This window comes from Podarcis vaucheri (genome assembly GCF_965113315.1).
Source record: "Podarcis vaucheri genome assembly, chromosome: 1".
NCBI classification, from domain to species: Eukaryota; Metazoa; Chordata; class Lepidosauria; order Squamata; family Lacertidae; genus Podarcis; species Podarcis vaucheri.
Genome location: NC_138759.1, coordinates 110,462,337 through 110,490,241, shown reverse-complemented (window position 1 = coordinate 110,490,241; position 27,905 = coordinate 110,462,337). Strand labels below are relative to the sequence as shown.

Here is a 27,905-nt window from a genome sequence, read left to right as displayed (position 1 = left end):
TGTACATTAGTTACTTTTCTGAGAATGTTGTATGTTCTCTGCTGGATCTTGTCCTTGACAGCAGATTTTACAGATTAGGAGCATTTTCATGATTTTTACTTCCTTTATATAGCATTCTTTTCCATTTCAGGTTTTGAAGAGTTAAGGTTTTGGGGGGGGAGGGGAAAGAAAAGGACAGGGTGGGAGGGGGAGGTTAAGCCAGGGGAGAAGGAAACGACAAGGTCATTGGTCAGTAACCATTGTAGGCCACACTAGCTTCATTCAGATATGCCTAAATTATACCAAAGTCAACAATGTTCATAAGTGTGATAGTAGTTTTCGTATTGTCACCATGTAGCCTAGACTATCAATTAGTTAAGCAGATGGCAGATTTGCATTTGAGCTGCATTCAGTTCCCTTGAATCATAGCAGCTTAAGAGGAACCTGCTGGATCAGGCCAAAGGCCCATTTTGTCCAGTATCCTGTTCTCATAGCGGCCAACCAGGTGTGCCTTTGAAAAGCCCCAAAGCAGGACAATAACACTCTCCCCAGTTCTGAGTCCCAGCAACTGGAATTTGTAAGCATACAGTCTCTGACATTGTCCAGTAGCCACTGGCATCCTTATCTTCCGTAAAATTATCTAATCTTTATGAAAATGATTCAGGTACCTCCTTCTCTGAAAATGGAACTAATGGTGCTCATTAAACTGTTCAGCGGGGGAGAGTGTGGTTTGACCCTAAATGGCAGCTTATAAATATTTTTAATAAATCATTAGGTGGTGGGTGGAAAAAAAACCAATCAGTGTGTCTACAAATGTGTCAAATGAAAGGGAAAAGAAGTCATTCGGTTGATATAAAGTGAAGAGCTATGCAGCTAGCGTGGTGATTTTTTTAAAAAAATGTTTTTGTTTAATGGCAGGCTTATGTTTGGCGTAACAACATTTATGTGAAAACAGCACCAGATGCCCTCGCTGTGCAGATCACTAAAAATGGAGAAGAAAACAAAATTTTTAATGGAATACCAGACTGGGTTTATGAAGGTAATTGCCATATTACAACCTAAATGCAGAATTTATAAGAGGCAGTGACTGTATTCAGATGCAACCATGGTTGTCTATAATGAGAATAAGCTGCTGTGACCCTCAACCTCGTGTTCTCCCCACTCATCCTCCCACAAGTGGAGGAGATCAGAAGCTTTAAAAAAAAATGTGGCAATGCATAGCATGCAGTAAAATAATCCCAGTCATGCTTTGGGGTCCTGGTTTGATTGCAAACTATAGTTTGCTACATTTCAGCGAAAGAGCAAACTATGGTTTGCCTGAGATTAGAAATGGAAACTTCTAATCTGCTTGCACATGTCTGTACTGCTTATCAGGAGGGGAATGGGGTGATTCAGCAGTGAGATCAGGACTGCACAGGTGCACCAAGAGAGCCCAATCACACAGCTGTGAATTTGCTACCCACTTCACCTTGCCCCCACTTCTCCGAATAAGTGGCAGTTCTGCTGCTGCTGCTGCTGCAAAAAGACTACTGCTGTGCTGCTGAGCAGGAAGAGAGAGAATGAAGGACACTGTTGTGATCCTCCACACCATTGTTCGAAGTGTTATTTGAAATGAATCTTGCATGATCTACTGACATCCAGTGGTTCCGATGCATTCACCACATTTCATATACATGGGGATTCCTCATTCACTACTGCCAGTAGTGATTTGGCACTCATGATTAGTCCCTTCAAGAAGCATCTTTAATTTACTAGCCCTTGTGATGCACCTTGTGTTTGTATTTCACACACACGTGCCGGGGGGTAAGATAAAACAGTGCAAGCATTATCTTTGTTCCTATCCATCCTTTGGAGGTAGCAAATACTCAGTGAAAATCTGTTGTGCCCCCCACTTTTTTGGTGTTGGCAAATTCTGTTCCAAACAAATGTTGAGTTTAATTGCAAATTACATTTCTAAACATTTTGGGCAATCTTTACTCAGACCTAAACTACAGATGTGGCTCTGTTTTTAAATACCTATTAATTCTGTTCCATGATGCCTTTTTTGTTTTGCTGGCTTCTGAGATAAATATGACTGAGAAAGAAAAGTGTTGGTGGTAGAGGGGCTGCGGAGAAGTCACAGGTGGAAAAGAGATTTGAACACAATTTCTCCTGCACATTCCTTTAACTTTTTTAATACAGTGGTGCCCCGCAAGACGAATGCCTCGCAAGACGGAAAACTCGCTAGACGAAAGAGTTTTCCGTTTTGGAGGTGCTTCGCAAAACGAATCTCCTATGGGCTTGCTTCGCAAGACGAAAATGTCTTGCGAGTTCCTGCGGGTTTTTTTCCCTCCCCCCTTTTTCTAAGCCGCTTATCAGCTGATCCGATAAGCCGCTAAAAGCCGCTAATAGCGCTAATCCGCTAATCCGTCAATGGGCTTGCTTCGCAAGACAAAAAAACTGCTAGACGAAGAGAATCACAGAACGGATTCTTTTCGTCTTGCGAGGCACCACTGTAGAGCCATATATGTGATCCCATCTAATCCCAGGGGGTCTTGCATTTTTACTATGCTGTTCATCGGAAAAGACTCCCAAGGCAAATTGCACGTGATCAGTGCACAAAAAATGGTCCCTTTTTGCAGGATTACAGTCTAAGAGACATAAAAGGGAAGAAGAAGAAAAAAGCAAATTCAGGCACTACTTCTTAAAGGTTAAATATATTGATAATGTCTGGTATTTCCCTTACATTTTAAAAATGTTTGGCTTGTAACTGGCACTAGAACTGTCTTCTTCTCATTTGACTGTGCCTTATTAGGAAGGATGCATGTGGAAATGTTACAGACTAGAAAAGAAACAATTGTCTTTGGTAAACTGTTTGGATTTTCAGTGTCAGAATAAATGATGATTTTGAGTGCTAGCATTTAGGTTAATTATTGAAGCCAGATTTTTATAACACATTTATTTCTATAAAAAGGCATTTCTGAGGCTTTGGTTATTGTGTTGGTCACAAGACAGGGCAAGGCATCTGAATGCTAGCAGCTAAAGTTCCATCTGAAATTATATACAAATTAATAAGAACAATGTTTCAGAGGCAGAAGCCAACTCAGCTACTATTGCTTCAAAAGAACACATTTGCATCTCTTTCAGAGGAAATGTTTGGCACCCATTCTGCTCTGTGGTGGTCTCCAAATGGCAGCTTTTTAGCATATGCAGAGATTAACGATACTGGAGTTCCTGTTATTGAGTATTCATTTTATTCAGAAGATACACTGCAATATCCAAAGACCATTAAAATCCCGTATCCTAAGGTCTGTGTTATTTATTAAACATAGTTGTTGAGCATTTTGATTAAGAGAATACTCACATTTAATCAGTTGCTGCTAACGAAAATATTGTCTGTCTCTCCTCAACAGCTTGCTGTGATTACTGCGACTTAAGTCAATAGCATCTGGCAGCATTGAAGTATTTTATTATCACTAGGGAAACAGGAAATAAGTGCAATTTAAGACTTTGGAATTTAAGTTTCTGAAATGGCTTGTCTTGGGGTGGAGTAGGAATGTGATAAGAGCAGATCTTCATTGGCTGTTAGGTCTGTTACCTTCGGAAAATGCATTTGAATGGTCTTCAGAAAAGAGGGAGAGAGCTTCCTTTCTCCTCAGGATTCTGGGGCACTCATCTTTTGCATTTAAAATAATTGGGGATATTGGAGATCTCTGTATTAACATGAAACTGGGCTTAGATCATCATATTGTCCTATTTACTACTCGGGATTGCATTCCTGAATGTGTTTGGCAATAAGTAGCTGGAGGCTCTTTTCTTTTTCAGTAAAATTGACTGTTCTAGGGCATAAGCTACATGTTACTTTGAATTGCATGTGTGGTTCCAATGATAATAGCATCCCCACAAGCCCCACAGAGCTGTTATTTCTCTCAAGAGAAAAAACTCAGAATAAATAAATGAATAAATAAAAATGTCTGGGGTAATATTTCCATGCCTCTTTTTTTTGGAATGGAACAAAGCTTTAATGTTTTCTAAGATCAGAAGGAGATAAGAGAGACACATTCACCTGTAGTAACCTCAGAATTCTGTAAATTCGTAAATTACCTGGCATATTTCTGAATACCATGCTATTCTGAATTCTAACATTTAAATGTTCAGCTGAAGAATAATTATTTTTAAGCTTACTGTGCTTTAATAAACAAGCATTGCTGTTATGTACAGATGTCATCATGATATAAAATGTATTAATTCTTTCAGGCAGGTGCGAAGAATCCAACCATAAGGCTATTTGTTGTGAATACCCAGTCTCTTCCACAGATCAGTTCCGATGAAATTGTTGCACCGAGTAGCATATCATCTGGGTGAGTCCAAATTATGTAACAAGCCTTACGTTTGAAACTGCTATAACAGTTTCTTTTTGTTGAGCAACAATATATAATAAAGCAGAACAGAGCACTGATTAAAGACAGCAACATAAATATAGTAAAAACTATTTCTGGCAGAAGTTTGATATGTAAAAGTTGTCTTTTCAACATTTTTATAGTTCAATGTTATTTGTTAATATTATAGCAAGCTATTATTCTGTCACAAGAGGTTTCCTATAAATAGTGATTTGCTATTGCTATAAGTGGAATTTCAGCTTATCTATTTCAACAAGCTGGAGTAAATCTGCACACAATTTTTTAATGGCTCTGTTTCGTGAACCACTTAAGCTGGCATTTAAATGTGCAAGAAGGAAAGTATAACCCTTTTTAGCATCCTCTTTTGAATTGTGAGAATGTCAACAATCCTTGTTCAATGTTTTTAAACGTTCAGCCTAAGACTAGGAGATACTGTTTTAAGAGTTGCAGCCCAATGTCAAGGGTCCATTGGCAATTAGAACTTCATTGCTGCTTCATCAGGAGGGGCGGGGAAGCAGGGATAACATAGTCAGAGCATTAGCAGAAATCCAGATGAAATGTAGCCAGTATTGCAATTGTGATAGTGCTTTAATGCTCAGATAAATACAAATGGTAGCTATGAGTTTTTAGAATTCAAGCTTGTGTACGTATATCAATAGATGCCTAGCACCATTTTATCCTTTCTAGGGATCACTACCTGAGTGTTGTAACATGGGTGACCAATGAGAGACTCTGTCTGCAGTGGCTCAAAAGAATTCAAAATTTTTCAGTTCTTGGAATCTGTGACTACACAAGTGGAGCATGGCAATGTCCACAGGTATGAAAGGGTAGGTTGGGGGTCAACTTTCCGAAAGAAGCCATTGGGAAAAGAAAATCCTGTAACTATTTACATTAAAGTAAGGGAGGGGCAAGAAGGGTATTGCTTGATAGGCACCTATTATAATGGTGGATATCGCCTTTCTCTTCCCCTTTCAGGACAAACAGCGTAACTTCGAGAGTAAAACTGGTTGGGTTGGCAGAGTAAGTACTATATTTCTGGGAGCCAAACTACATGCTACACTGTAGCCATGTGCAACGATATCTCCATGGGTCCTTTTCCATTGCAAAGCATAGTTAAGAAGGTGCTTTTTGCAACGAGGCAAAGGGAAACTTTCCCCAGCTTTTTTGTCCCCTGGTGGAGTCTCAAGGCTCATATTTGTACCTTAAACATGGGTCCATAACACTAGTGGAGATAATAGCAAATGAGAACATAGATGTTCCAGATGGAAGGACAACTTTGTCTGCTGCTGCTTCATGACATGCAGTTTAATTATCAATTACACATTACATCTAAAAGAAGAGTGGTCCATTCCACCTCCGCCTCCCAGGTGGAACACTAAATATTCTTTCCAAGTTTCTTCAAGATTTTCATTTTTAAAAAATCCTTCTTAAAGGTTTATGATTTGCATTGGTCTGCAAGGACTTGAGGGACGCGGGTGGCGCTGTGGGTTAAACCACAGAGCTTAGGACTTGCTGATCAGAAGGTCGGAGGTTCAAATTCCCTGTGAAGGGGTGAGCTCCCGTTGCTCGGTCCCTGCTCCAGCCAACCTAGCAGTTTGAAAGCACGTCAAAGTGCAAGTAGATAAATAGGTACCGCTCTGGCAGGAAGGTAAACGGTGTTTCTGTGCGCTGCTCTGGTTCGCCAGAAGCAGCTTAGTCATGCTGGCCACATGACCCAGAAGCTGTATGCCGGTTCCCTCGGCCAATAAAGTGAGATGAGCGCCGCAACCCCAGAGTTGGTCACGACTGGACCTAATGGTCAGGGGTCCCTTTACCTTTACAAGGACTGGAAGTGTAGCTTAGAAGTAGGAAACGGGTAGTCCTCCAGATGCTGCTGGACTTCCAACCCTACACATATCTCCTCAAATGTATTTCCAGTAGATTTAATGAGACTTACTCCCAGATAAGTATAAATGGGATTGCATCACTTTTTCTAACAGTGGAAAACAGAATAATAACCCTTCAGGTGCGCAGTTAGACAAGACCATTGGAAGACACCCATTCCACATAATTGAGACAACAACACTTTAAATGATATTGCCACTATTGTTCTATCGTGAGGCCACATATATGGCCTTATGTGCCCAACTTCTCTTTTTTTGGGGGGGGAGGGAATTGAGGCTGATAAGAGTACAAAATGCATGTGATATTTCAAGCTTTCCCATGCATATTTACAATTTTTAAATTCCTCTCATCCTCTCCCCCCCGGCAAAAAAAAGAGCTTTCAAGAAACAAAGTGAGGAAGGAGACAGCAGGGATAAAAAAAAAAATCTACCCTACAAAGATGGGAGATAATCCCACCTGCTGTCAAACTTGATCAGGGAGACCTTACAGCTAACACATTTTGCTTCTACATCGTAAAGTATCAGTAAGTAAAGTGATGAGCAGACTGCATATGTGGCGAACAGTTATGCAAAAGGAAGGTGGAAAAAAGCGAGCGTGAGTGCAATATAAACTAGAAAGGCGGGAGGATAATTGATTTTCTCCCCCATTGTTGGATAATGTCCTTCTGCACTCCAACTGACAGAATTTCATCAGCATAGCACAGCTACATTTCACTATGATATTTCAAAGGTTGCTTTCATGTCACAGGGGTGGGCAACTGTTTCTAGCTGGCAGAGCCATCAACCCTTGCAAGCCATTTCAAAATCAATGCACACTGGTAAAGGCAGAGCACTCAGCAGGCACCAGCTGACCAGTGGCACGTGCAAAGTTGCAACAGGGCTTTGCAGGTGCAGCCTATTGGCTAATTAGCAAGCCTTGCTTTCATTCATTCATGTAAAAAACCTTCAGTTATACAGATTCTCCACCAATGGCTTTGCATAATACCTTTGAATGTACAGCTATGGATAACAACAAGATTTATTACAGGAATGTTGTGGAGGCTGCTTAGAAATAATGGGAAACCTTGGACAGCTACGCCAATGAATATTTTCCTTAGAGCAAATAAGGGGAACTTCCAGGTGTTGCTGGACTTGATCGGCTCCAGCCGGTAAAGTCAATAATTGGGGATGGTGGAAGCTGTCGTATAACAGCATCTGATTGGCTGCAGGTTCTGCATCCCTGCCTTAGAGCAATGGATCCAGGTTGCCAGACATGTTATTGAATGCCACTTGCTGCTGTATGGATCTGCTTTTTTTTTTTTTAATCATATTTATTAAAATTTCCAATAATAACAGAATAGAAAAGATAGAAAAGATAAAGAAAAGAAAGAAATAAAGAGGCCAACTTTAAACCCTTGTTTTCATAACCTTCTTTCTGGGACTCCCTCCTTCCCCTCCCGACTGTATTCTCCTTTCCCTAAGTTGGTTCCACAAGCTCTCATTCCCAATTTAAACCTAATATGTTGTACCTATTAGCCAATTTAAATTACAATCTTAGCATCACTTAACAAAAGAAAAAAGATTTTCCCCCCAAGATCTACCCCGTTTCCTTCCACGAATTCCCCCCTTTTTTCCAAAACATGTTAAATCAAAATACCAAAGTTATATAGAAAGATAAAAGATAGAAGAAAATTCAAAAAGTTGGTTACATAGCCTTTGGATTCTAGAATTCCCCCTCCCTTCCCCGGTTTAGATTCCCCATGTCCATCAGTCTATATGTTGTCGGCCTGGAGGTCTCAAGTCCACGGCCAAATTTTTCTCAATCCATCTTGCCGGTTTTCTTTAAATTTGCTGTTTTAATGATGTTTAACTTCAAAAATCCAGTCTGATAGAGGCCTTTAGTTTTCCTTGATCCTTGTTGCTCCTCCCATTGTTCTTTCCGTGACGTAGTTGGTACTTTGCTCTTTTGTTTCTTACTTTCTCAGGTTTCTGTCTTGTTCAGCTGCAAAACCATTCTTATTCCAAAATCTAGTATCTTTACAGAGGTTTGTTATTCAGGAACAAAAACTTACGTCCAGTTCCTTCCTTGCTTCAATAGAAAAATTCTATTGTATTATGAACACCTCTGTAGACAAAATAATATTTCAGTTTTGCTGCTTTCCGAGAAGATAAGACCTGTGCACATCCCGGAGTAGTTTTCCACGTACGCCACTTGTAATGTCACGACACCCCTCTAGGGGGGTTGCAGTAACTTTGTGTCCTCTAATCCAAAAGTCAAGTTGTTGTTTCTTTTCCCCCCCAACATTTTGTATCCATATTTATGTCCAATTGTAACAGAATTAACCAGCAAAATACTTGTAACAAAGTCCTCTTTATATTCTCAAGATTGACAGCTACTTTGACAGCCGTCAAATTCTCCGTCTCTCCCACCAGGTTCTCCGAATCGCCCCGGTTCCCGGGGGGGGGGGGTTTGCCTTTTCCCTCTCGCCCTCGACTTTTCTCCTCCAGCACAATTCTTATAGTATCCCATCGTGGAATTGATCATTTTTGTCAGCAATAAACTTCTGAAACGATCTTGGTTTCCCAGTCCTTGTTTTAGCGTGTTTACAATCAGGGAGGGGACTGACTTCCTTTTTAGATCCCCCCCGCTCGTGCCGAATCCGAAGAAAAAATTCTTTTTTTCCTCCTTTTATGCCCGGTTACCCAATTACTCACGGGTTGTTGTTAAATGTCCGAATTTCCAATGGAAGAAGCCAGCGCTCTCCGACGAATGGCATGCGGCTGCGCTCGGCAGGGGAAGCGATAGACTCACAGTACCACGCCACTCCCCGGCACCCGATTCCGTAGGCTTTAAAAAGGCTCCTTCATGAGTCGGGAGGGCGCTAACGGTACCAGCCAAGTCCCCATGTCCACGGGCTCCGTGCCCGTGGTTTTTAAGGGTCCCCGCGTCGCCGGCGCGGTAGGACCCAGCCCCTGCCGAGCAGACTCCCTCCGGAGCTCGGAGGGAGTCCGCCATTCGGCGATGGCGCCAACCCGGAAGTCTGTATGGATCTCCTTTTGGAGCCTAGAAATGCAGCTGCCAACATTCTTTGGAATGTACATAACTTGCTTCTTAGGAGGACTATACCAAATGGTGGCGCTGCATTCTGTTTGTTCAAGTCAAGGCACTTTATTTTCACTGATTCCGCCTACCTTGTGGGCTTCTCTTTACCATATCCTGCTCTGGAGCATCAGCTTGTTCCTCAGCAGCAATTTTTCAGAGGGGAGGTGAGAAAATGCTGGCTTAAGCAGCTTACTAGCAGAGATCAGTAAAAACTTGGTTCCCTGACTTGCAAGAATTAAAGTTATTCCTACTGAGGTAAAGGCACACTGGATGCAACCTGGAGTGATTCTGGATAATAAAATACGTTAGCAAAGGGAAAGTTGTGTTTGCATTGATTTATGAATAGGGTCTTTTTGCTTTCATATTGAAAACAGGATGTTTTGCCATAGGAAAGATCTAGTCGTTTTATTGAACTAGCAATGAAACTTGCTGATGTTACTACTTTTAATATTTCATCCATTTGCATTCCTTTTTGTCACAGCACATTATAGACTAATATTTTGTCAATTTTAGAGTGTGAGTGGACATAAATATTAGGTGCCAATTGTGTAATACAGTTAAATAAGCTCTCTGGTAGATGGGAGTGCACTGAAGCAATTCCTCTATTGATCACTTGTTTACCATAACTAAAGCAATTATCTCTAGTAGTTTTTGATAAATGATTCCTTATTAAATAATTTGTGCACACATGAACAACGCTATAGCCAGCAGACACTTTGGGAGCATTAAAATAAATAGAAGTCATAAACAGAAGTATAATTTGCCTGTTCAACTCAATGCAAGACAGTTATATTTATTTGCAATTACTCCCCAGCCAGGACAGCCTCCTTCATCTCGAACACAGCATTTCAATAAGATGATAAATTAATTGCATAGGGCTCATTTTGAAATATCTAGGGATAATATTGCTGCCAGAATAGGTCTTGTTTGAGAGGGTGAAGCCAGATTATAAATCATAACTCACATAAAATTTTAGCCATGATATATAAAGGCGTTTTTGTTCTGTTGACTCTTTAAGACACTAGCTATATTATCCCCCTTGAAGAATAAAAACAGATTCTTCCATCATGAACTGCAAAAATGTTGCAGCGTTTGCATTTTCCAGAAATCCTTGATCACTAGTCAATGAATAATAATTAATAATACTTTTATTATTTATACCCCACCCATCTGGCTGGGTTTTCCCAGCCACTCTGGGAGGCTCCCAGGTAAAGGTAAAGGTACCCCTGCCCGTACGGGCCAGTCTTGACAGACTCTAGGGTTCTGTGAGGGTACGTGCAGGGCTGTCTTCCAACATCTTGGTAGCCTCCCATATAAAAGGTAAAAGGTAAAGGTACCCCTGCCAGTACGGGCCAGTCTTGACAGACTCAGGGGTTGTGCGCTCATCTCACTCTAGAGGCCGGGAGCCAGCGCTGTCCGCAGACACTTCCGGGTCACGTGGCCAGCGTGACAAAGCTGCTCTGGCGAGCCAGCGCAGCACACACTGAAACGCCGTTTACCTTCCCGCTAGTAAGCGGTCCCTGTTTATCTACTTGCACCCGGGGGTGCTTTTGAACTGCTAGGTTGGCAGGCGCTGGAACCGAGCAGCGGGAGCGCACCCCGCCACGGGGATTCGAACCGCCGACCATGCGATCGAGGCTCCCAACCAACCATGCAAGGCTCCCAACAGAACACTAAAAACAGAATAAAACTTCAAACATTAAAAACTTTCCTAAACAGGGCTGCCTTCAGATGTATTCTGAACATCGGATAGTTGTTTATTTCCTTGACATCTGATAGGAGGGCATTCCACAGGACAGGCACCAATACCAAGAAGGCTCACTGCCTGATTCCCTGTAACCTCACTTCTCGCAGTGAGGGAACCACTAGAAGGCCCTTGGAGCTGGACCTCAGCTGAGCGATGGGGGTGGAGACGCTCCTTCAGGTATACTGGGCCGAGGCTGTTTAGGGCTTTAAAGGTCAGCACCAACACTTAATTGTGTTCAGAAACATACTGGGAGCCAATGTAGGTCTTTAATGAAGCTGAATATTTAAAGGATTCCCAAAGCTTATACTACTGATTGAATTTATTGCTCCTTTTTTTTTAAAACAAAAAGAAAAGTGTCCCAAAGCAACTTACAAAATGATATAAACATTAAAGCCATTTTTTTTAAAAAAAACAACCTTGTTTATTTACAAACGTTTTGTTGTTGGTTTCCCCAGTTTCAACCTTCTGAGCCTTACTTTGCGCCTGGCGGTGATAGCTACTACAAAATCATCAGTAACGCAGATGGCTATAAGCATATCCACCACATTGGTATCAATAGCACAGGGGTAAGTAACAGATATATAAATAAATCACTGTGGATTTAGGTTCTTGTATCATGTAATTCCATTTTTATCTACCCTTTTTATATGTTAGGAAATGAAGCCCATTACATCTGGAAATTGGGAAGTAATCAGCATAGCTGCTTTAACGAATAACTTCATGTGAGTATTCATCAAACTTAGTTTTAAGTTTAGTGGAGAAAGGGAGGGTAATGTTTAAAAAAGCCTGTTTTCTAAGAATGCTGTTTTCTGCATGTTACACAGTTGTATAGATCCTCAAACTATTTAGCTGATTATCATCAATAAAAAGTTTGTGAAAGTTTATTCAAAGGCAGCCAAGGAGTCAAGTTCGCATCGTTTGTTGCATCTTCAAATACTTTGTAAAGGGTTCCCATTCATCTTTAAAGTCACAGTTATCCTTGTCCCGTGGCTTATATGTCAATTTTGCCAGTTCTGTATAGTCCATCAATTTAGCCTGTACCATCCAAACTAATTCTGCACGCCCCAAGTCTTCCCATTTGGATTAGCCGGAGCCATCCTGGAAACCAACTCAGGTGCCTAGCAGATTATGTCTGTCAGATAGGCTGAGCGTGGATGTCCCTTGATTTTTTTGGTGTCATTTCTAAGCCCTCCAGCCAGATGTAGCTAAAGTGAGGGACTTGTTAAATTGCAATTGACTTAAGCACATTGATTTCAGTGAGGTTTAAGTACCACTAACCTTTATTGAATTTGGAACTTTTGTGTTGAATCAAATTCATCTAAGCTTAGTATTATGCTGGATAGTGGATCACTGAATGTTACGGAGGCCCAATGCTTAACATAGCATTTCTCTCTCTTTTGGAAATGCCCTATTGGCTCACAGACTCCTTTCTCCATCCACTATTCTTCCTATGCAAAATTGCCCGCCCACCCCAGCTGCTTCTTCTTCTTCTTTTTTTAGCATTCACTACCGTTCAACTAGAAAGCTAGAAATAATACAACAGGCAAAGCCAATGAAGTGCAGTACTTTTTAAATTCCTAATGTGTTTCACTGATCGGCTTCTGGAGGAGTTTGTTCAATACTATTCAGACATGGATAAAAAAGATATGTTGAGTTGGACAAATTCCCCTGATGGAGATCAGTGAGTGCTGGAAATTACCGTATTTTTGCACCATAACACTCACTTTTTTCCTCCTAGAAAGTAAGGGGAAATGTCTGTGCGTGTAATGGAGGGAATGCCTACGGGTGGCACGCCTACGGATTTTCCTCCTCTAAAAACTATGTGCGTGTTATGGTCGGGTGCGTGTTATAGAGCGAAAAATACGGTACTTATTAAGTAAGTCATGTAGTTTTGTTTTTGTTTTGTCTGCTGCATTCTTTATGGGATCTGGTGCAGTCCTTGCTTTCTTTTTTTCCAGGTTAGCATTACCTTAGCAATGATAAAAACAAACTTTGCCAATGCAAGTTAGTCTTACAGCATTGCTATGGTAAGGTATCATATGTAGGTTGATTTTATAGCTGTCTTTTGTATCTGCTTGTGCATTTGAATAATTTCATATTTTGTGTGTCACCCCAGGCAATTTTTAAAATCGGAATGATGATTTCACAATTTATTGATCAATCAGTTGGTAACTTGTTTGCTTGTTTCACAGATACTTTATCAGTAATGAATTTGAAAATACGCCAGGAGGAAGACATCTGTATAAGTAAGATTCCGCTTCGCCGCATTTTTATTGTAACCCAATATGATATTTTGTTCTTTTAAGACAATATCATATTTTTAGTTTTTAAAAGTTATTTTTAGCATTAAACCAAGATAGCTTGTTTTGTCTTGATATTTTTGAAGCTGTGATAATGATCTGAGAATGTTTTGAAGTTTACTCCATCTGCTCTACAGAACATGATAAGTTAAAGAGCTTGGGATGTACACAGAATGCTGTTAACGACTGAGGCCTGGTGATGCTCAGAATGGGGTATTTTATGATCCTTTGGTCTGGTCAGTCAGTGGGTTTGATCTAGAAATACCCCAAAAGTGGAAGATTTCATGCAACATATACTTGATGCAACCATGGATCTTCAGACTTTATACAAGACTCTGTGCAATATTTTGTGTGAAGCTTTGTTGCACTAATGGAAAGCTTCTGCTGGATTTTAGTTCACTTTTCTCATGGAACAATCTGACAGTACATCAGAAAAAAGCCCACCCCATCACCTGTGCAAAGAGGCCTTCCACTCACAGAAGAGCACCTCTGAACACAGCCCTATATTTCTGATCGCCAAATAGGGTTCGTCTTTGGAATGTGTTCTATTATAAATGTAACAGCATATGGTGTCAAGATTTGATGGACTTTGCATAATGGGAAATTGCATGGCTGTTTTTGCTTCGTTTTGCTGGGTGTGTAGGATCTGAGTGATGAGGTTTAACACGACACAGTCACAGGTTAGCTAGCTAAATATGTGCTGTAATGAACTGCTAGCAGGTGGGTGCATGGCTATCTTAGAAATCCACATTTTTCCATGTAGTAATGGAGTGATCTTCAATGGGAAGAAGGTTGCTGTAGCTCTCAAATGATTCATCAAAGGAATAAAAAGTATGTTTACTGTGATACAGATGGTACAACATGGAGGAACCTGGAACACCATGGAGACAGAAAGTTCTTCATGCAGCTGAAAATAATGTAGCGAAACTTTGAAAGAAAAGCATGCAAAAAGAGATGAGCATGGAAAAACCCAAAATTATTCAATGTGATGGAAGCCAGCTAGCTTGCAGGGACCCACTCTTGGGCACCAGGAGGCAGTCTCCTTGTTTTCTTCTGGAGGAGGCAGCTCCTTACTGTAGGATCAAGGGCTGGGAACCAATCCTGGGAGATCCCCTGCCCACCATGGGTGTGAACCTTTCCTGAAATGGACTTCCGGAAATAAATTCTTGCTCTTTTATGTATCCTTGTGGAGGTACCGGCCTGGGCTTTCTGTGTTTGGCATAGGTCTTCCTGTGCCTTTGCTGTCTCCTGATTGATAAGCAAGGAGAAGGACAATAATCTGCTGGCAAGGGAGGGGGCAATTTGCATCTCAATCAAGGCAGGGGGCAGAAAGGCTTAACCTTCTCAGCACATTTCAGCACTGTGTGTGTTTGTTTGCTGTAGCCCCGCAAATCAGTAGGTATTGGAAGGGGCATAAAAATTTGCTTTAGGGAACCAGATCCATCCCATGGAGATTAGCCACTCCTGCTATAATGGAACAGTTGTGCTACAGTAGTTAATTCTTACTTTAATATCCAGTTGAAAACAGGACAGGATAGAAAGAAGTGTTGTCAGTTGTGTAACCTTTTAAAATGAAATAGATGTAATCCAAGCCAATTTGGGTGGAGTTCTTCATAATTGCAATTTAATGAAACTAACTTCAAGTTAATCTGTTTTTATCTTTTTTTTTTTGCAGAATAGCATTAAATGATTTTAAACAAACATGCATTAGCTGTTATCTAAACAAAGAAAGATGTCAGTATTATTCAGCATCCTTCAGCACAAATGCAAGATACTATACCCTGAATTGCTATGGTGAGTACAGCCTTCCCCATCTGATATAAGTGTGACTTGATACTTGGACCCTAGTGCTTATACCAGGTCTAGTCAATCCTACTATTACTTGCCAATCATAGAGGATGATGTTGCATATCCCTGTTCCCTCTAATTTCTGATTTTTGTTCCATATCCAAGCCTCAGATTATCAGACATAAGAGGGAATAGGGATATGCAACATCAACCTCTTTTTAGTCACTGTATCCTCTGTCACAGGGTCTAGTGCAGCATGAGGAGCTGCTTTTGCAGGGAGCATCCTTGGTTCATGTGCTGTCTGGATCAGGGCCATAATTTCAAAAGCTTAGTGCAGGGACAGCCAACCTGGTGACCTCTCCAGATGTTGTTTGGTTACATTTCCCATTAGTCTCTGCCAACATAGTCAATGGTCAGGGTTTATGGGGTTTGAAGTCTAGCTAAATCCATAGGGCACCTCATTGGCTATCTGCATGTTACCTGCATTTGACTTTTGGCGGTGTTGCCAAGTGTTTTTACTTTTTGTATTTTTACAGCTCTAGACACCCCTACAATGAATTATCCAGAGGGGGGGGACACCAAAACATTTATATCAGGCTTCCTCAAACTCAGCCCTCCAGATGTTTTTGGCCTACAACTCCCATTATCCCTAGCTAACAGTGGTCACGGATGATGGGAATTGTAGTCTCAAAACCTCTGGAGGGCCTAGTTTGAGGAAGCCTGATTTATATTAACCATAAGAAGAAAAAGCAAATTGGTTGTTCTTCAGCCTTAATAGAAGGAAGAAAAACATTCAACTAGACATATAGCAACAAAAAAAAAGGACAGAGCTCTTGCACCTGTTTGACAGTAGAACAGACTTCCACGATAAGTCATAGAATCACAGAACTGTAGAGTTGGAAGGGGTCAAAGGGGGTCATCTAGTCCAACCCCCTTCAGTGCAGGAATCTTTTGCCCAATGTGGGTCTTGGATCCGCAACCCTGAGATGAAGAGTCTCATGCTCTACCTACAGATCTATCGGTGGGCTTGCCTTCCTTGAAGGTTTTCAAGCAGAAGTTGGATGGCCATCTGTCATGTATGATCTAGTTGAGATTCCTGCATTGCAGGGAGATGGGACTAGATTACCCTTAGGGTCCCTTCCAATGCAATGATTCTATGGTTCTATGAATAACTGTGTAGGAGCCTTACTATTTTTTTAATTTATTTTTTTTGCATCCGGTTACCCTAGCTCAGTTTTGTTATACTGATAAAATTGTCATGAATTTATTTAACTAGCTGTACAGTGTTACCCCCAACACATACCTCCACACATATTGTCAAAGCAAATGCTGCATACTTCCCAGGATTCAACCTACAACACATTTTGCTGGCTAATGTGTGCACCTTGGACATCATTTCTAAAAAAGTGCTGAGCAATGAGAAGAGCTACCCAGTGAAGTGTTGTTTCTTCTCCTGCTGCCTAGAATGAAAAAAAAAAGGGGGGGAAGATCGAGATACAAATTTTGGGAAGCAGAAAAAAGGCTGAAGGGAAATTGTTGCCTTGAAACTTCAGGCAGCAAGTCCTGGAAAAAGTATTGAGGCAAAGTTTCCCTCACTCTCTCTGTCTTTTCCCCCAGACTAGGCCCCTGCCTGAACAAAGGGTTTGACTTAAGTTGTGTGAAACTCTCAATTAATGCCTCGATTTAAAAGAATGGAAAATAACTTGAATTTTTAACACTGTTCATAACAGGTCCTGGTGTGCCATCTTTCACCTTGCTCAACAGCAGTACAGATGCAGGTACTTTTCTGTTTTTGTTTTAGACTTCTGCAAATGCATAGAAATCTGTGGATGTTTACCATCTGCTGGTAGAAAGAGTTGGGCTGTAATCCTATGCATACTTCTCTTGGGTTAATCAAACATAATGGTCTTGCTTTTGAGTACAGAAGCGACAAAGAAAGTCAGTGGGACCAGTAACATTGATTTGGAGGCAATCACTGCAATCGATTAGATAAAACAATACAGCAGTAGCGCATAAGAACGCATGTGCAATGCAGAGCCTGCTTGCATGGTGGGGTAGAGCTGCAATGCTAGCTTCCTGGCCGTGGTGCCATAGCTGCTTACCCCAAACAGAACAGGGGGAGAGATGAGGCAATGTTGAGGCTGGGGCTCTGCAAGCACACAATCCCACTGGCAGAGCCAGCCTGATTCTCCTGCCTGTGTGGCTGCATGCTCCTTGCCTCTCCCGCTCTCCACCCTGGTAGGCAGTGGGAACACCACTGCCAAGAAGCCGGCATTGTAGCTCCACCCCACTGGGCAAGCTGCTTCTATTGAAATGGACTCATATTACAACATGTGGGGAGCAGGCTCACATGGTAGTGGGGGAAACAAAGCTACTAACAGGGAACCTTTGCAGGGGTGGGTGTTGCAGGATGGGTGGGACCAGAGGCAAAAGTGGGTGGGGCAATGGAGGTGACATGCATTCAGCCACACATAAATCAGATGTTTCTGCTCTCTCATGGATCTTTCCATTCTGCATTCAGGCAGGAAATAGTCATCATAACAGCAAGACACACTAGAGGCCAGGCAAAAGCACTTGGAGGACCTGAAGTCCTACAGCAGCAGTGAAGTCTGTGGCCTGGGGAGGAGGCATGGCGTAGGGAGAATCCCAGGGGCTGCACAGAGAGCTCCATAGGGCTACATATGGTACCAAGATCTGAGGTTCTCTAGCCCCTGATTTAATCCAATGCATATTGGTTTGGAAGTTTGTTGGGATTTTTTTCTCAAGGAACTCTCGTTAGGCCTGCATTCTTAGAGGTGTAAATCTAGTGATATAATATGATTTGGGGTGGGGTGGGGTCACAGGAGGAAATGCCCAACTTGGCAACTTTCCTTTTTGATGGCCTATTGGTGGCATAATCAAAAGCCAAGGATTGGGAAAGGAAACTGGCAGAGTGATAAATCCCTTTTTAGTGTAGCTCATGTGAGGAACTCCTATGCATTTGGGTCCTGGAATGGACTGACTAAATAATATATATCACATACTGGCACAGAGACTAAATCTCTGATAGCAGTTAACAAAGTGGACAGGGAGAAGTGACTGGGGGGGGGGAAATCCCTTTATGTGTGAACTGGCAAGCTGGGATAGTTGCCAGTAAGGTTCCTATTTGTGAGTCTGTTCCTTAGATCTTGAATGCTCTAGGAATGGGTAAGGAATGGGATCGTATTGGTAAGAAGGAGTTCAGATCGTTCTTTTTGTTGCTATTTCCTCTGGCCCTGGTTCCACAGACACACCTTTATTGTATTGCTCTCCAGGTTGTAGAACTTTGGATTTTAAAAAGTATTATTTGTCTATATGTAAACTCATCTCCCATATTCATCTGTTTCGTGTGTAGTTATTAAGTCCCTGGAAAACAACACTGAATTTGATAATATGCAGAAGAATGTCCAGATGCCCTCTAAAATACTAAAGAATATCACATTGCATGGAGAAAGTAAGTTACCAGTTGTACCTTTAAACCTGAAGTTTTTGATTGTGGGTTGTAGTTTTTGTGTTTTTTTACTTCTTCAGATTTATCATGAAATAGATGTGCATTCACAATATTGGAGGTCCTGATTTTGCAATCAGTCCCTTTTGCATTTAATGCTCAGTGCTGTTTTCTGAAGAGAAGGTGAAGCTGCATTTCCTCATTTGACATGGAACTAGGATGGGAGTTTGAATTTAAAGCCAAATCTGTCAAATTTGTACTTTCTGAAGCAATATGAGAACCGAAACAGCCTTCCTTTGAAATTTGCACTTATCTGAATTTTGTGGTGAAGTCCTTCAATATTTACAAAAGTGCATATATTATGGTTGCATAAAAATGGATACATTAGTGAAAATAACATAAAGACGTACATTATATTAACAACATTTGCTTGCAAAAATGTGTACATTAGTCAAAATTGCATACAAAAATGTGTTGTTTAGGAAAAATTCACAGTAAAATGTATGCTCAACTTTACCTTATCCTTCTTTATCTTACTGCTACCACCTCTCCAGGGTAGAAGCTAATGGGTAAGATAAATTTCTTTGGTTTCCTACACAGGTCCAGACATTTGAGCTCAGCATGTTTTCAGTTACAGTAACTTTCCAGTAGAAAGATAGCCAAGGATCCTATTTAGAGAAAAAACGTTGCTCTCTCCTATATTTCAGGCCACATAAAATTACTACAAAGGAGCATTTCTATGTTTCTGAACAAATAAATTGTTCTGCATTGCGAATGACTATTTTTATTTCCTTTGCTTAAAAAAAGGCGGGAGGTGACTGTTTCATCTGTCTTTATAACTGCTCCAACTATCCCACACACTCTAAAAATGCAGAGTTCAATTACATCTTGCCTATATAAAACAAAAAACTCTTATATCTTGAGTATATTTCCCCATACCCCCACCTCCACTGAAATCTCTTTAAAAAGTATTGTTTTTAATTTATACCAGAATTTATATCCTGCTATCACCTCCACAAGGAGTCACACAGTGATGCTAACAAAACATAAAACAATGTTAAAAATAAAAACAACAGTAATCCCATCGTTTTAAGCAATTACCTCAAACAACCCAGGAATAAAAGCATTTTTAAAAAGGAGGGACCTTGAAGGGCAAACTGACAACAAATAAATTTATCAGCAGCCCAGTGCTGAATGGAAGTTTTTAGGTTGTTTTTGATGGCAATCCTACATCTGCCAAGCCAAGCACATGACATTTGTCCAATCAAGGTGTATTTTGGCCACGTCTGAGCATACTAAGAATTTGTAAATGGCTTTGGCCTAGTATACCCGAAGGAGCATCTCTACCCCCATTGTTCAGCCCGGACACTGAGGTCCAGCTCTGAGGGCCTTCTGGCGGTTCCCTCATTGCTAGAAGCGAGGTTACAGGGAACCAGAGAGAGGGCCTTCTCGGTAGTGGCGCCTGCCCTGTGGAAGGACCTCCCATGAGATGTCAAGGAGATAAACAACTATCTGACTTTTAGGAGACATCTGAAGGCAGCCCTGTTTAGGGAAGTTTTTAATGTTTGAAGTTTTATTCTGTTTTTAATGTTCTGTTGAAAGCCACCCAGAGTGGCTGGGGAAACCCAGCCAGATGGGCGGGGTATAATTAATATATTGTTATTATTATTTATTATTACAATGCTTTTCAAGTTATATCACCTAAGCATAACTTGAAGCTTATCTTCTTGTTACATGCCCAGTCATGATTTTCCAGGGTGGGGATGGGTTTGTGTTGTGACAGACAAAAACTTTCTCCATACAAACAGTCTCTTAGTCTGCACATGATCCCTTTCTGTAACACCCATGCATAGTATCAATTCAGTAGCTTGCACAACTCCCCTCCCCCAAATTGAATTCAGTAAATTTACTTCTGAGTAGACATGGGTAGGACTGCAGCTTTAATATTCTTTTTGGGGGTTTTAAAATCAGGTTATTGTTTTTGGTTTGATTTAATATGTTGTGGTCTTGTTTGTGAACCGCCATGAGACCTCCGGGTATAGGGCGGTGTATAAATTTAATAAATAATAATAATAATGCTATTTAAAATATTTGTTAAATCAAACGGCACCTACTTCAAATGTTCTATTGAACATGTCCTGGGCTGTGATAGGTTTCCTTTCCCAGTACAGTAAAATTCCAACCTTTTTCATAAGAAGGAAGAGTAATGCCAAAGACATCTACACCTATGGAGATTATGCTACTTTTTCATTTTGGAAACTTTCAGACTTTCTATGGTCTGAGGAAAGATGCTAATGATTGCATAATTGTGTTGTGTACCTGTCCCATAAAAATGTAGGTGAATGAATTACCCTTGATAACTTATTCTATATTGAAGACATTTCCATGCATGGAAATGGCTCTAATGATGAGGTTGCAGAATCTGTGGGCAGTATTACTTTTATGTAGAGTTGACCCACTGAAATTAAGGAACCTGGCTTAGTTATGTTCAATACCACCCTGTGTGTTTACAGGTACCAAAGCATTGTTATTACATATCTTGGCTTAGTTTGACCTGTGTTACAGTTCTTGGAAGTATAAAAATATGAGAAGGCTAGATTTTTCTCATATTGTTCCAATAGCCTTGTCAGGATTTTTAGGCATAGGGCTTTCACATAACTTTTGATGGATGTCCCTGTTTTAAAATGAAATACAAGTGAAGAACAGTGCTGTAGTAGTTTGGAACACTATGATTCCCCTCTAACAGAAGAAATGTTAGGGCATTGTCACACAAAATTGGAAACTCACTGCCAAATTAATAGTTTGCTCACTCTGTAGTATTTAAGTACAAGTATGCTTTGCGGGGACGCGGGTGGCGCTGTGGGTAAAAGCCTCAGCGCCTAGGGCTTGCCGATCGAAAGGTCGGCGGTTCGAATCCCCGTGGCGGGGTGCACTCCCGCTGCTCGGTCCCAGCGCCTGCCAACCTAGCAGTTCGAAAGCACCCCCGGGTGCAAGTAGATAAATAGGTACCGCTTACCAGCGGGAAGGTAAACGGCGTTCCGTGTGCTGCGCTGGCTCGCCAGATGCAGCTTTGTCACGCTGGCCACGTGACCCGGAAGTGTCTCCGGACAGCGCTGGCCCCCGGCCTCTTGAGTGAGATGGGCGCACAAACCCCAGAGTCTGTCAAGACTGGCCCGTTCGGGCAGGGGTACCTTTACCTTTACCTTTATGCTTTGCCCAAATGCTTATATCTAAGAATGTAGGCTTTTGCTTCAAGCCAGAATTGGAACTCACCCTAAACAAGACTCCACTCTTTTATACGAGTGTATCTTTCAGTTATTAGTTACTTGCCTCAGTGAAATGTTTTCATTCCTGTTTTCAGCATTCTGGTATCAGATGATCTTACCTCCTCACTTTGATTCGTCTTCATCAAAGAAATATCCTCTGCTTATTGATGTGTAAGTTGAAATGCTTGACCATATTATACTTTATTACTTGTCCAACTGGGTTCTGTATGAAGGTGAAACGAAACAGCAAATGTAATTGTCCTTATGATCATCAACTTGACTTGATATGGTTCAGGGAGGTGAGGAGCCATTTAGTCAGGCCAGTGGAGTTGTTCTTGCTGCTGCCACTAGGTGAGATGGCTAATAAAAAGGTAAAGGACCCCGGACCATTAGGTCCAGTCGTGACCAACTCTGGGGTTGCAGCGCTCATCTTGCTTTATTGGTCGAGGGAGCCGGTGTACAGCTTCCAGGTCATGTGGCCAGCATGACTGAGCCGCTTCTGGCGAACCAGAGCAGTGCACGGAAACGCCGTTTACCTTCCTGCCGGAGTGGTACCTATTTATCTACTTGCACTTTGACGTGCTTTCGAACTGCTAGGTTGGCAGGAGCAGGGACCGTGCAATGGGAGCTCACCCCATCGCGGGGATTGGAACTGCCGACCTTCTGATCGGCAAGTCCTAGGCTCTGTGGTTTAACCCACAGTGCCAGTAGGTGACTATTTAGGGAGAAGAGGAGCTAAATAGTTTACTAGCAACCCTTTCAAAGACTATCATATAAACATAAATGCCAATTTTGGCTTTTTAAATAACAACTACCCACCAAATTTTCATGTGGTCAAAGTGTCTTATTTCATGGTATCGATTACCTATGAAGCCTCATGGGATCCTTGCTACTAATATAGTGCTACACAAGGACAGCCAGATCAGCAGCAACAAGTGAAGCAATTGCCAGGAAGGCCTCTCAGTCGTCCCAAACTTAGATGTATGGATGAAGAGAAACCAAGAGGGAATCCTTGGTTGATTTGAGAGTTCGCATTATTGCTTTATAAGCTTTTCATTTGTGCTGCTGCTAAGCAGTTTTTATGGCTGTTTCTTTCATCAAGACTGGGGAAATGCAGAAGAAAATATTTTCTAAATAATCCGAAACAAAAGCAAAAATGGGTTTTCCCCTTCAAACTACAGAAAAGAAATTCATCATGACTGGGAATGTTAAGGTGTGAGCTAAATCTTGTATATCCTGATGTATGTTGATAATATTTCTCTTGAAAACCGCATGCTCTACAGCAAGGGAAGAAATCTTGATCTACGTGCACTCAAATGTCTTTGTAATCAAATACCTAGTTGTTGCTGATGCAGGAAGAACTGTTATATGCCTTCCATCAGGCTATTGAGGCTCCTTCAGAGCTCCCACATCTTGGGGAAATGGTGGCTATCTTGCTTCCTGGCTTTTAAATCTATTGGCAGAAGATGTTCTTTCCTCCCCCCTCCTTACCATGCAATAAATAAATAAATAAATATATGTCTAAATACTGTTGAACATGATCAGAACAAAATATTTGGTTGAGTTCCAAGCAATGAACTCCAGCCTTCCTACTCTTGGGAGAAGATTCCAACTCTCCCTGGTGTCTGCGTGACTGTCAGGCTTACAGATATTAGCATCACATTGTTCTTCATGGAAAAAATTAAGGCAATGCAAACAATTGTAATGTGAATGAGCATTTTATCCAGCGTAGGTTTTGCATTATAAACCCCATAGCTACCTCTATGAGACAAAAAAGAAAGATGCAAGGACTGTGTGAGCCTACTGCTGTTTTTGCTAAGCTTGTGTCAGCAATATATAGTGCCTGCCAATAACTAAGAACAATGAGAAGTAGCCTCAGGTAAGTTCTTAAATGTGACATTCCTAGAAGGTGTTGATTTTCCATTGCACTCACTGCTACCATTAGGAAACAAAGTACACAGGAGGTGCTCATTAGCTTTGAGGACAAGAAGTCAGGATTCTGCTGAAAACAGCTGGTTTGTTAATTCTCTTGAGCAGTAGACCTGAGCTTATTAAAATCAATTGAAACATTCTTACTGACATCAAGATATGATCTCTAGGTCAAGCCACTGTGTGCAGTGGAAAAAACTCTTAACCTGAAAACAATTGCCAACTGATAGTTACTTTAAAAAAATAATATGTGGACCAGGAAATTGTATTGTATGCTGCACAATTGGTTAAAAAAACAGTCTCCCATACTTATCTTGAACCTGCAAAGGCAGGTCAGAAATATAACAAAGGCACATTCACTAGATCTTGAACATATGCTCTTGGTTGCTTTCGTTCTCCACACATATCTGCACATATTAATGTATTTGCATTAATTACCCTGCCTCTTCTAATTGTGGATTACAAAAAAAAAATGCTTTTCATAGTACAATGAAAACAGAAATACTATATTTGCTGAGAATTGACTCTCTGAGCGAATATACATTAGTTGTAACTGGGTTTTCTATGATTCTATTGATTTACATTTTTTAAAGCTTAATGGTGTTACATAATTATCACTGGAATTATTATTTGCCTACTTAAAATTTCAATGAGCAGTAATGAGCAAGGCCTTTTGCTTTTTAAAAAGTGGTTCTTGTTAAGTAATCTAAAGTCTGTTCTATAGTTTTTTAGGACAACATGTGGAAAGAATAACGTGGCGGTGATTTTTAGATGGCTGGCATGTTTTAATTGCAGAAACTTTGGAAAGGTGCATAAAAGCAAATCTAGAACTAGTTAGTACTACTTCAGTACAAGCAAGAATAGTTCTTCCATCTTCTTCTTTGGTGATCACTCGTAGCCGAGTAAGATTGTCTTCCATGACCATAGGTTTAACAGTGAGTCCATAAGTGATTGTGGAGGCCAGTTCTGGATCCACATGTCCCTCCACAGTGGGGACATAGGTTTCCTGGTGGGAGTTGAACACGGACAAACCAAGTAGTTCTTGAAATCTTAAATTCCAGTTGTATGTTCCTGTTTGTTTAGAAATTTAGTAATACTGAAACAAATATAAAGCAGCTTGCGAAAGCTTACCTGTGACTTTTTTTATAGGTATGCAGGACCCTGTAGTCAGAAGGCAGATTATGCATACCGAATTAATTGGGCAACATACCTTGCAAGCACAGAGGAGATTATTGTGGCTAGTTTTGATGGCAGGGGAAGTGGCTATCGAGGAGACAAAATCATGCATGCAATATATCGAAGACTTGGAACCTATGAAGTTGAAGATCAGATTGACGCAGCCCGGTAAGCACACCTCAACCCTTTCCTTTTAATGCTACATGTTTAAGTAATCTTGTTGTGGGAAAGTGACTTTTGTATTTACTTACTATGCTATGCTGCTATGAAATCGTTACTTTTTTAGTGTTTGTTTGAAATGCATTCCTGTTTCTTAGCTATAAGCCGCTTTGAGCAAGATTTTGTTTGTGGGAAAGTGGCATACAAATGAAAGTAATGAATGAAAGAGTGCAAATGTTAGGGAACAAGTAATACAGAAAATAAACTTGGGCAGTAAAGGATTTGTTCCATAGACATACGTACCAACGCTTAAAATTTATTATGTTTGTAAGTTATCTGGGAAGAAGGGGCAGTTGGGCTAAAATCTGCTAGGGAGCAATTGAGGGGCAGAATAAGTAGTGCTTTCTCTTGAGTCTCTGTGTACCTCATTTATTTATTTTCTGTGTTTTTCTTAGGGCATTTGCTAAATTAAGCTATGTTGATGAGAGCAGAATAGCTATTTGGGGCTGGGTAAGTATTAAAGTTAACCCTCTTTGTAATCACCAAGTTAAATAATTAAAGAGATCCTAATGTAATTACGAAAAACATTTACACTTACTGGACCACTCTTTTCTTGAGAAACAGAAAGCTATTTATGGATGTTTTGCTGCAGCTATGACCTAATAAGCATTAGCCTAGCAGCAAGTGTCCCTTTATTTCAAGCGTCATTACTTCGAACTTTCATTGAATATATTTATATGCCGCTTTTCATGAAATGTTACAAAGTGGTATACAAAAGGTGATGTAAAATATGTAATCACAAGCAGCTAATAAAAGAACTGCACTATTAGAAAAGTCGACTCATAAGGACACTGGCAATATTGGAGGTGGGGGAGATATAATACTCCACCCCATCACCATTTTTATCCCATTTCTCCTCCAGAAGGAGCCTAGAGTAATCATAAACAAACATCAGCCATAAATATAACAAATGACAATTCTGCTAAAAATATTGTCAGGAAGAATAAGAATGTTTTCAGATTTGTTTAAAAGATGTTAATGGAGAAGGCAACCTCACTTTCACTAGGGATTTTATATATAAGTGTGTGTGTGTGTGTGTGTGTGTGTGTGTGTGTGTGTGTGTGTGTAAATAAAATCAGGGTATAAGAATAGCAACAATGGACTCTTGATGTGTTTTAAGCAATAGGATTTATTTTCTCCTAGTCATATGGCGGTTATGTGACCTCCATGGTGCTCGGATCTGGAAGTGGTGTGTTCAAGTGTGGAATAGCTGTTGCTCCCGTGTCACGATGGCAATTTTACGGTATGTTCTATTTTGAAATAAAATGGATAATTCCTCTGCAAAGCGTTGCAAAAATCATACTTGCAGCTGCTATATATATTCATAGGTATATTATCTTATTAAATTTGTATACTGCCCTTCATCTGAAGATTTTCACAACAGGGAAATTAAAAGTGCCATGAACTCGTGTGAGGGATTAACACAGTGTCTCTGGATCATAATTTTCATTAAAAAAGAATAAAAAAGCAACTTGGAAGTGGAAGAGGAAAATAATCTGCTTAACCTTTAAAAGGCACAAAATCACTTAATATTTGAAATTTTACTATAATGCAAATGTCTGCATTTGCATTCCTCAAAAGTGCCATGTGTTCCAAAGTGTTTCAGGATCATTTCTGAATGTCATAAAATTCATTGGCACTGCTACTAACTTACTTCTACTTACAGTGAGCTCTAAAAAGAGGGGTCATTATATTTAATCCTTGTCTGTTAGGAAATTTGTCACTGCTGATTTAATATGGTATTAGGGGTTGTTGTTTTTTAATTTAAAAAAATTGTCTACCAAAGCAGAGTTGGGAAACTTAATGCCCTATTGTACCTATGTCTTTAACTCTAGTATTCAAATTATGGGATAGCCAAAGGGGTTCCATTTCCTTAGCTCTGGGTTTTTTGTTTCTTTTTAGAAATCTAAGGAAGAGGAGGATTTGGCTAAATCTGTTGGGAGATGGGGCTTGTGAGTTTTTTAAAGTGTTCCCTATCTTTCCCCTTATGTAAGCACCATTTAAACTCTCCCCACTTCAGCAGAGCGTAAGGATAGGGACAAGGGTGGTACTGGGACGCGGGTGGTGCTGTGGGTTAAACCACAGAGCCTAGGATTTGCCGATCAGAAGGTCGGCAGTTCGAATCCCCACGACGGGGTGAGCTCCCGATGCTCAGTCCCTGCTCCTACCAACCTAGCAGTTCAAAAGCATGCCAAAGTGCAAGTAGATAAATAGGTACCGCTCCGGTGGGAAAGTAAACGGTGTTTCCGTGCGCTGCTCTGGTTCGCCAGAAGCAGCTTAGTCATGCTGACCACATGACCTGGAAGCTGTACGCCGGCTCCCTTGGCCAGTAAAGCGAGATGAGCACCGCAACCCCAGAGTCGGTCATAACTGGACCTAATGGTCAGGGGTCCCTTTACCTTTACCTTAAAGGATAGGGCAGAGTGGTGGCAACACCATCCCAGGTTACAGAATGTCAGAAAGCTGCTACTGTATTTGTTTCATCCTTCAAAGCATCGAGTCAGAGGAGCTCAGGGTTGGTAGCAGTGGTGTCTGCCAGCCCAGAGCTCCCCTGATCATGCCACTGCCCCCATGAGAGGCAGCACCAATTGGAGGGCACCTCAATGCACCACTGCTGTACAGAGTAGCATTTACTACTAGGTGGGTGGGGGCGAATTCAACCCACAAACATTCTAGGACACTTCATTACTG

General features: G+C 40.9%; 1 protein-coding gene across 1 annotated transcript in view; it reads left to right on the top strand.

Annotated features, from left to right (window-relative positions):
• Positions 1–27,905, top strand: part of DPP4 (dipeptidyl peptidase 4) — a 52,967-nt gene that overhangs the window by 13,580 nt on the left and 11,482 nt on the right. The window contains exons 8-22 of the mRNA XM_082198268.1: positions 898–1,018; positions 3,106–3,266; positions 4,216–4,319; positions 5,046–5,175; positions 5,334–5,378; positions 11,526–11,636; positions 11,725–11,792; positions 13,263–13,316; positions 15,046–15,164; positions 16,889–16,936; positions 18,532–18,630; positions 21,986–22,061; positions 24,969–25,163; positions 25,610–25,664; positions 26,358–26,457. Coding sequence (XP_082054394.1) covers positions 898–1,018; positions 3,106–3,266; positions 4,216–4,319; positions 5,046–5,175; positions 5,334–5,378; positions 11,526–11,636; positions 11,725–11,792; positions 13,263–13,316; positions 15,046–15,164; positions 16,889–16,936; positions 18,532–18,630; positions 21,986–22,061; positions 24,969–25,163; positions 25,610–25,664; positions 26,358–26,457 — 1,486 coding nt within the window. The remainder of the gene's footprint in view (positions 1–897; positions 1,019–3,105; positions 3,267–4,215; positions 4,320–5,045; positions 5,176–5,333; positions 5,379–11,525; positions 11,637–11,724; positions 11,793–13,262; positions 13,317–15,045; positions 15,165–16,888; positions 16,937–18,531; positions 18,631–21,985; positions 22,062–24,968; positions 25,164–25,609; positions 25,665–26,357; positions 26,458–27,905) is intronic.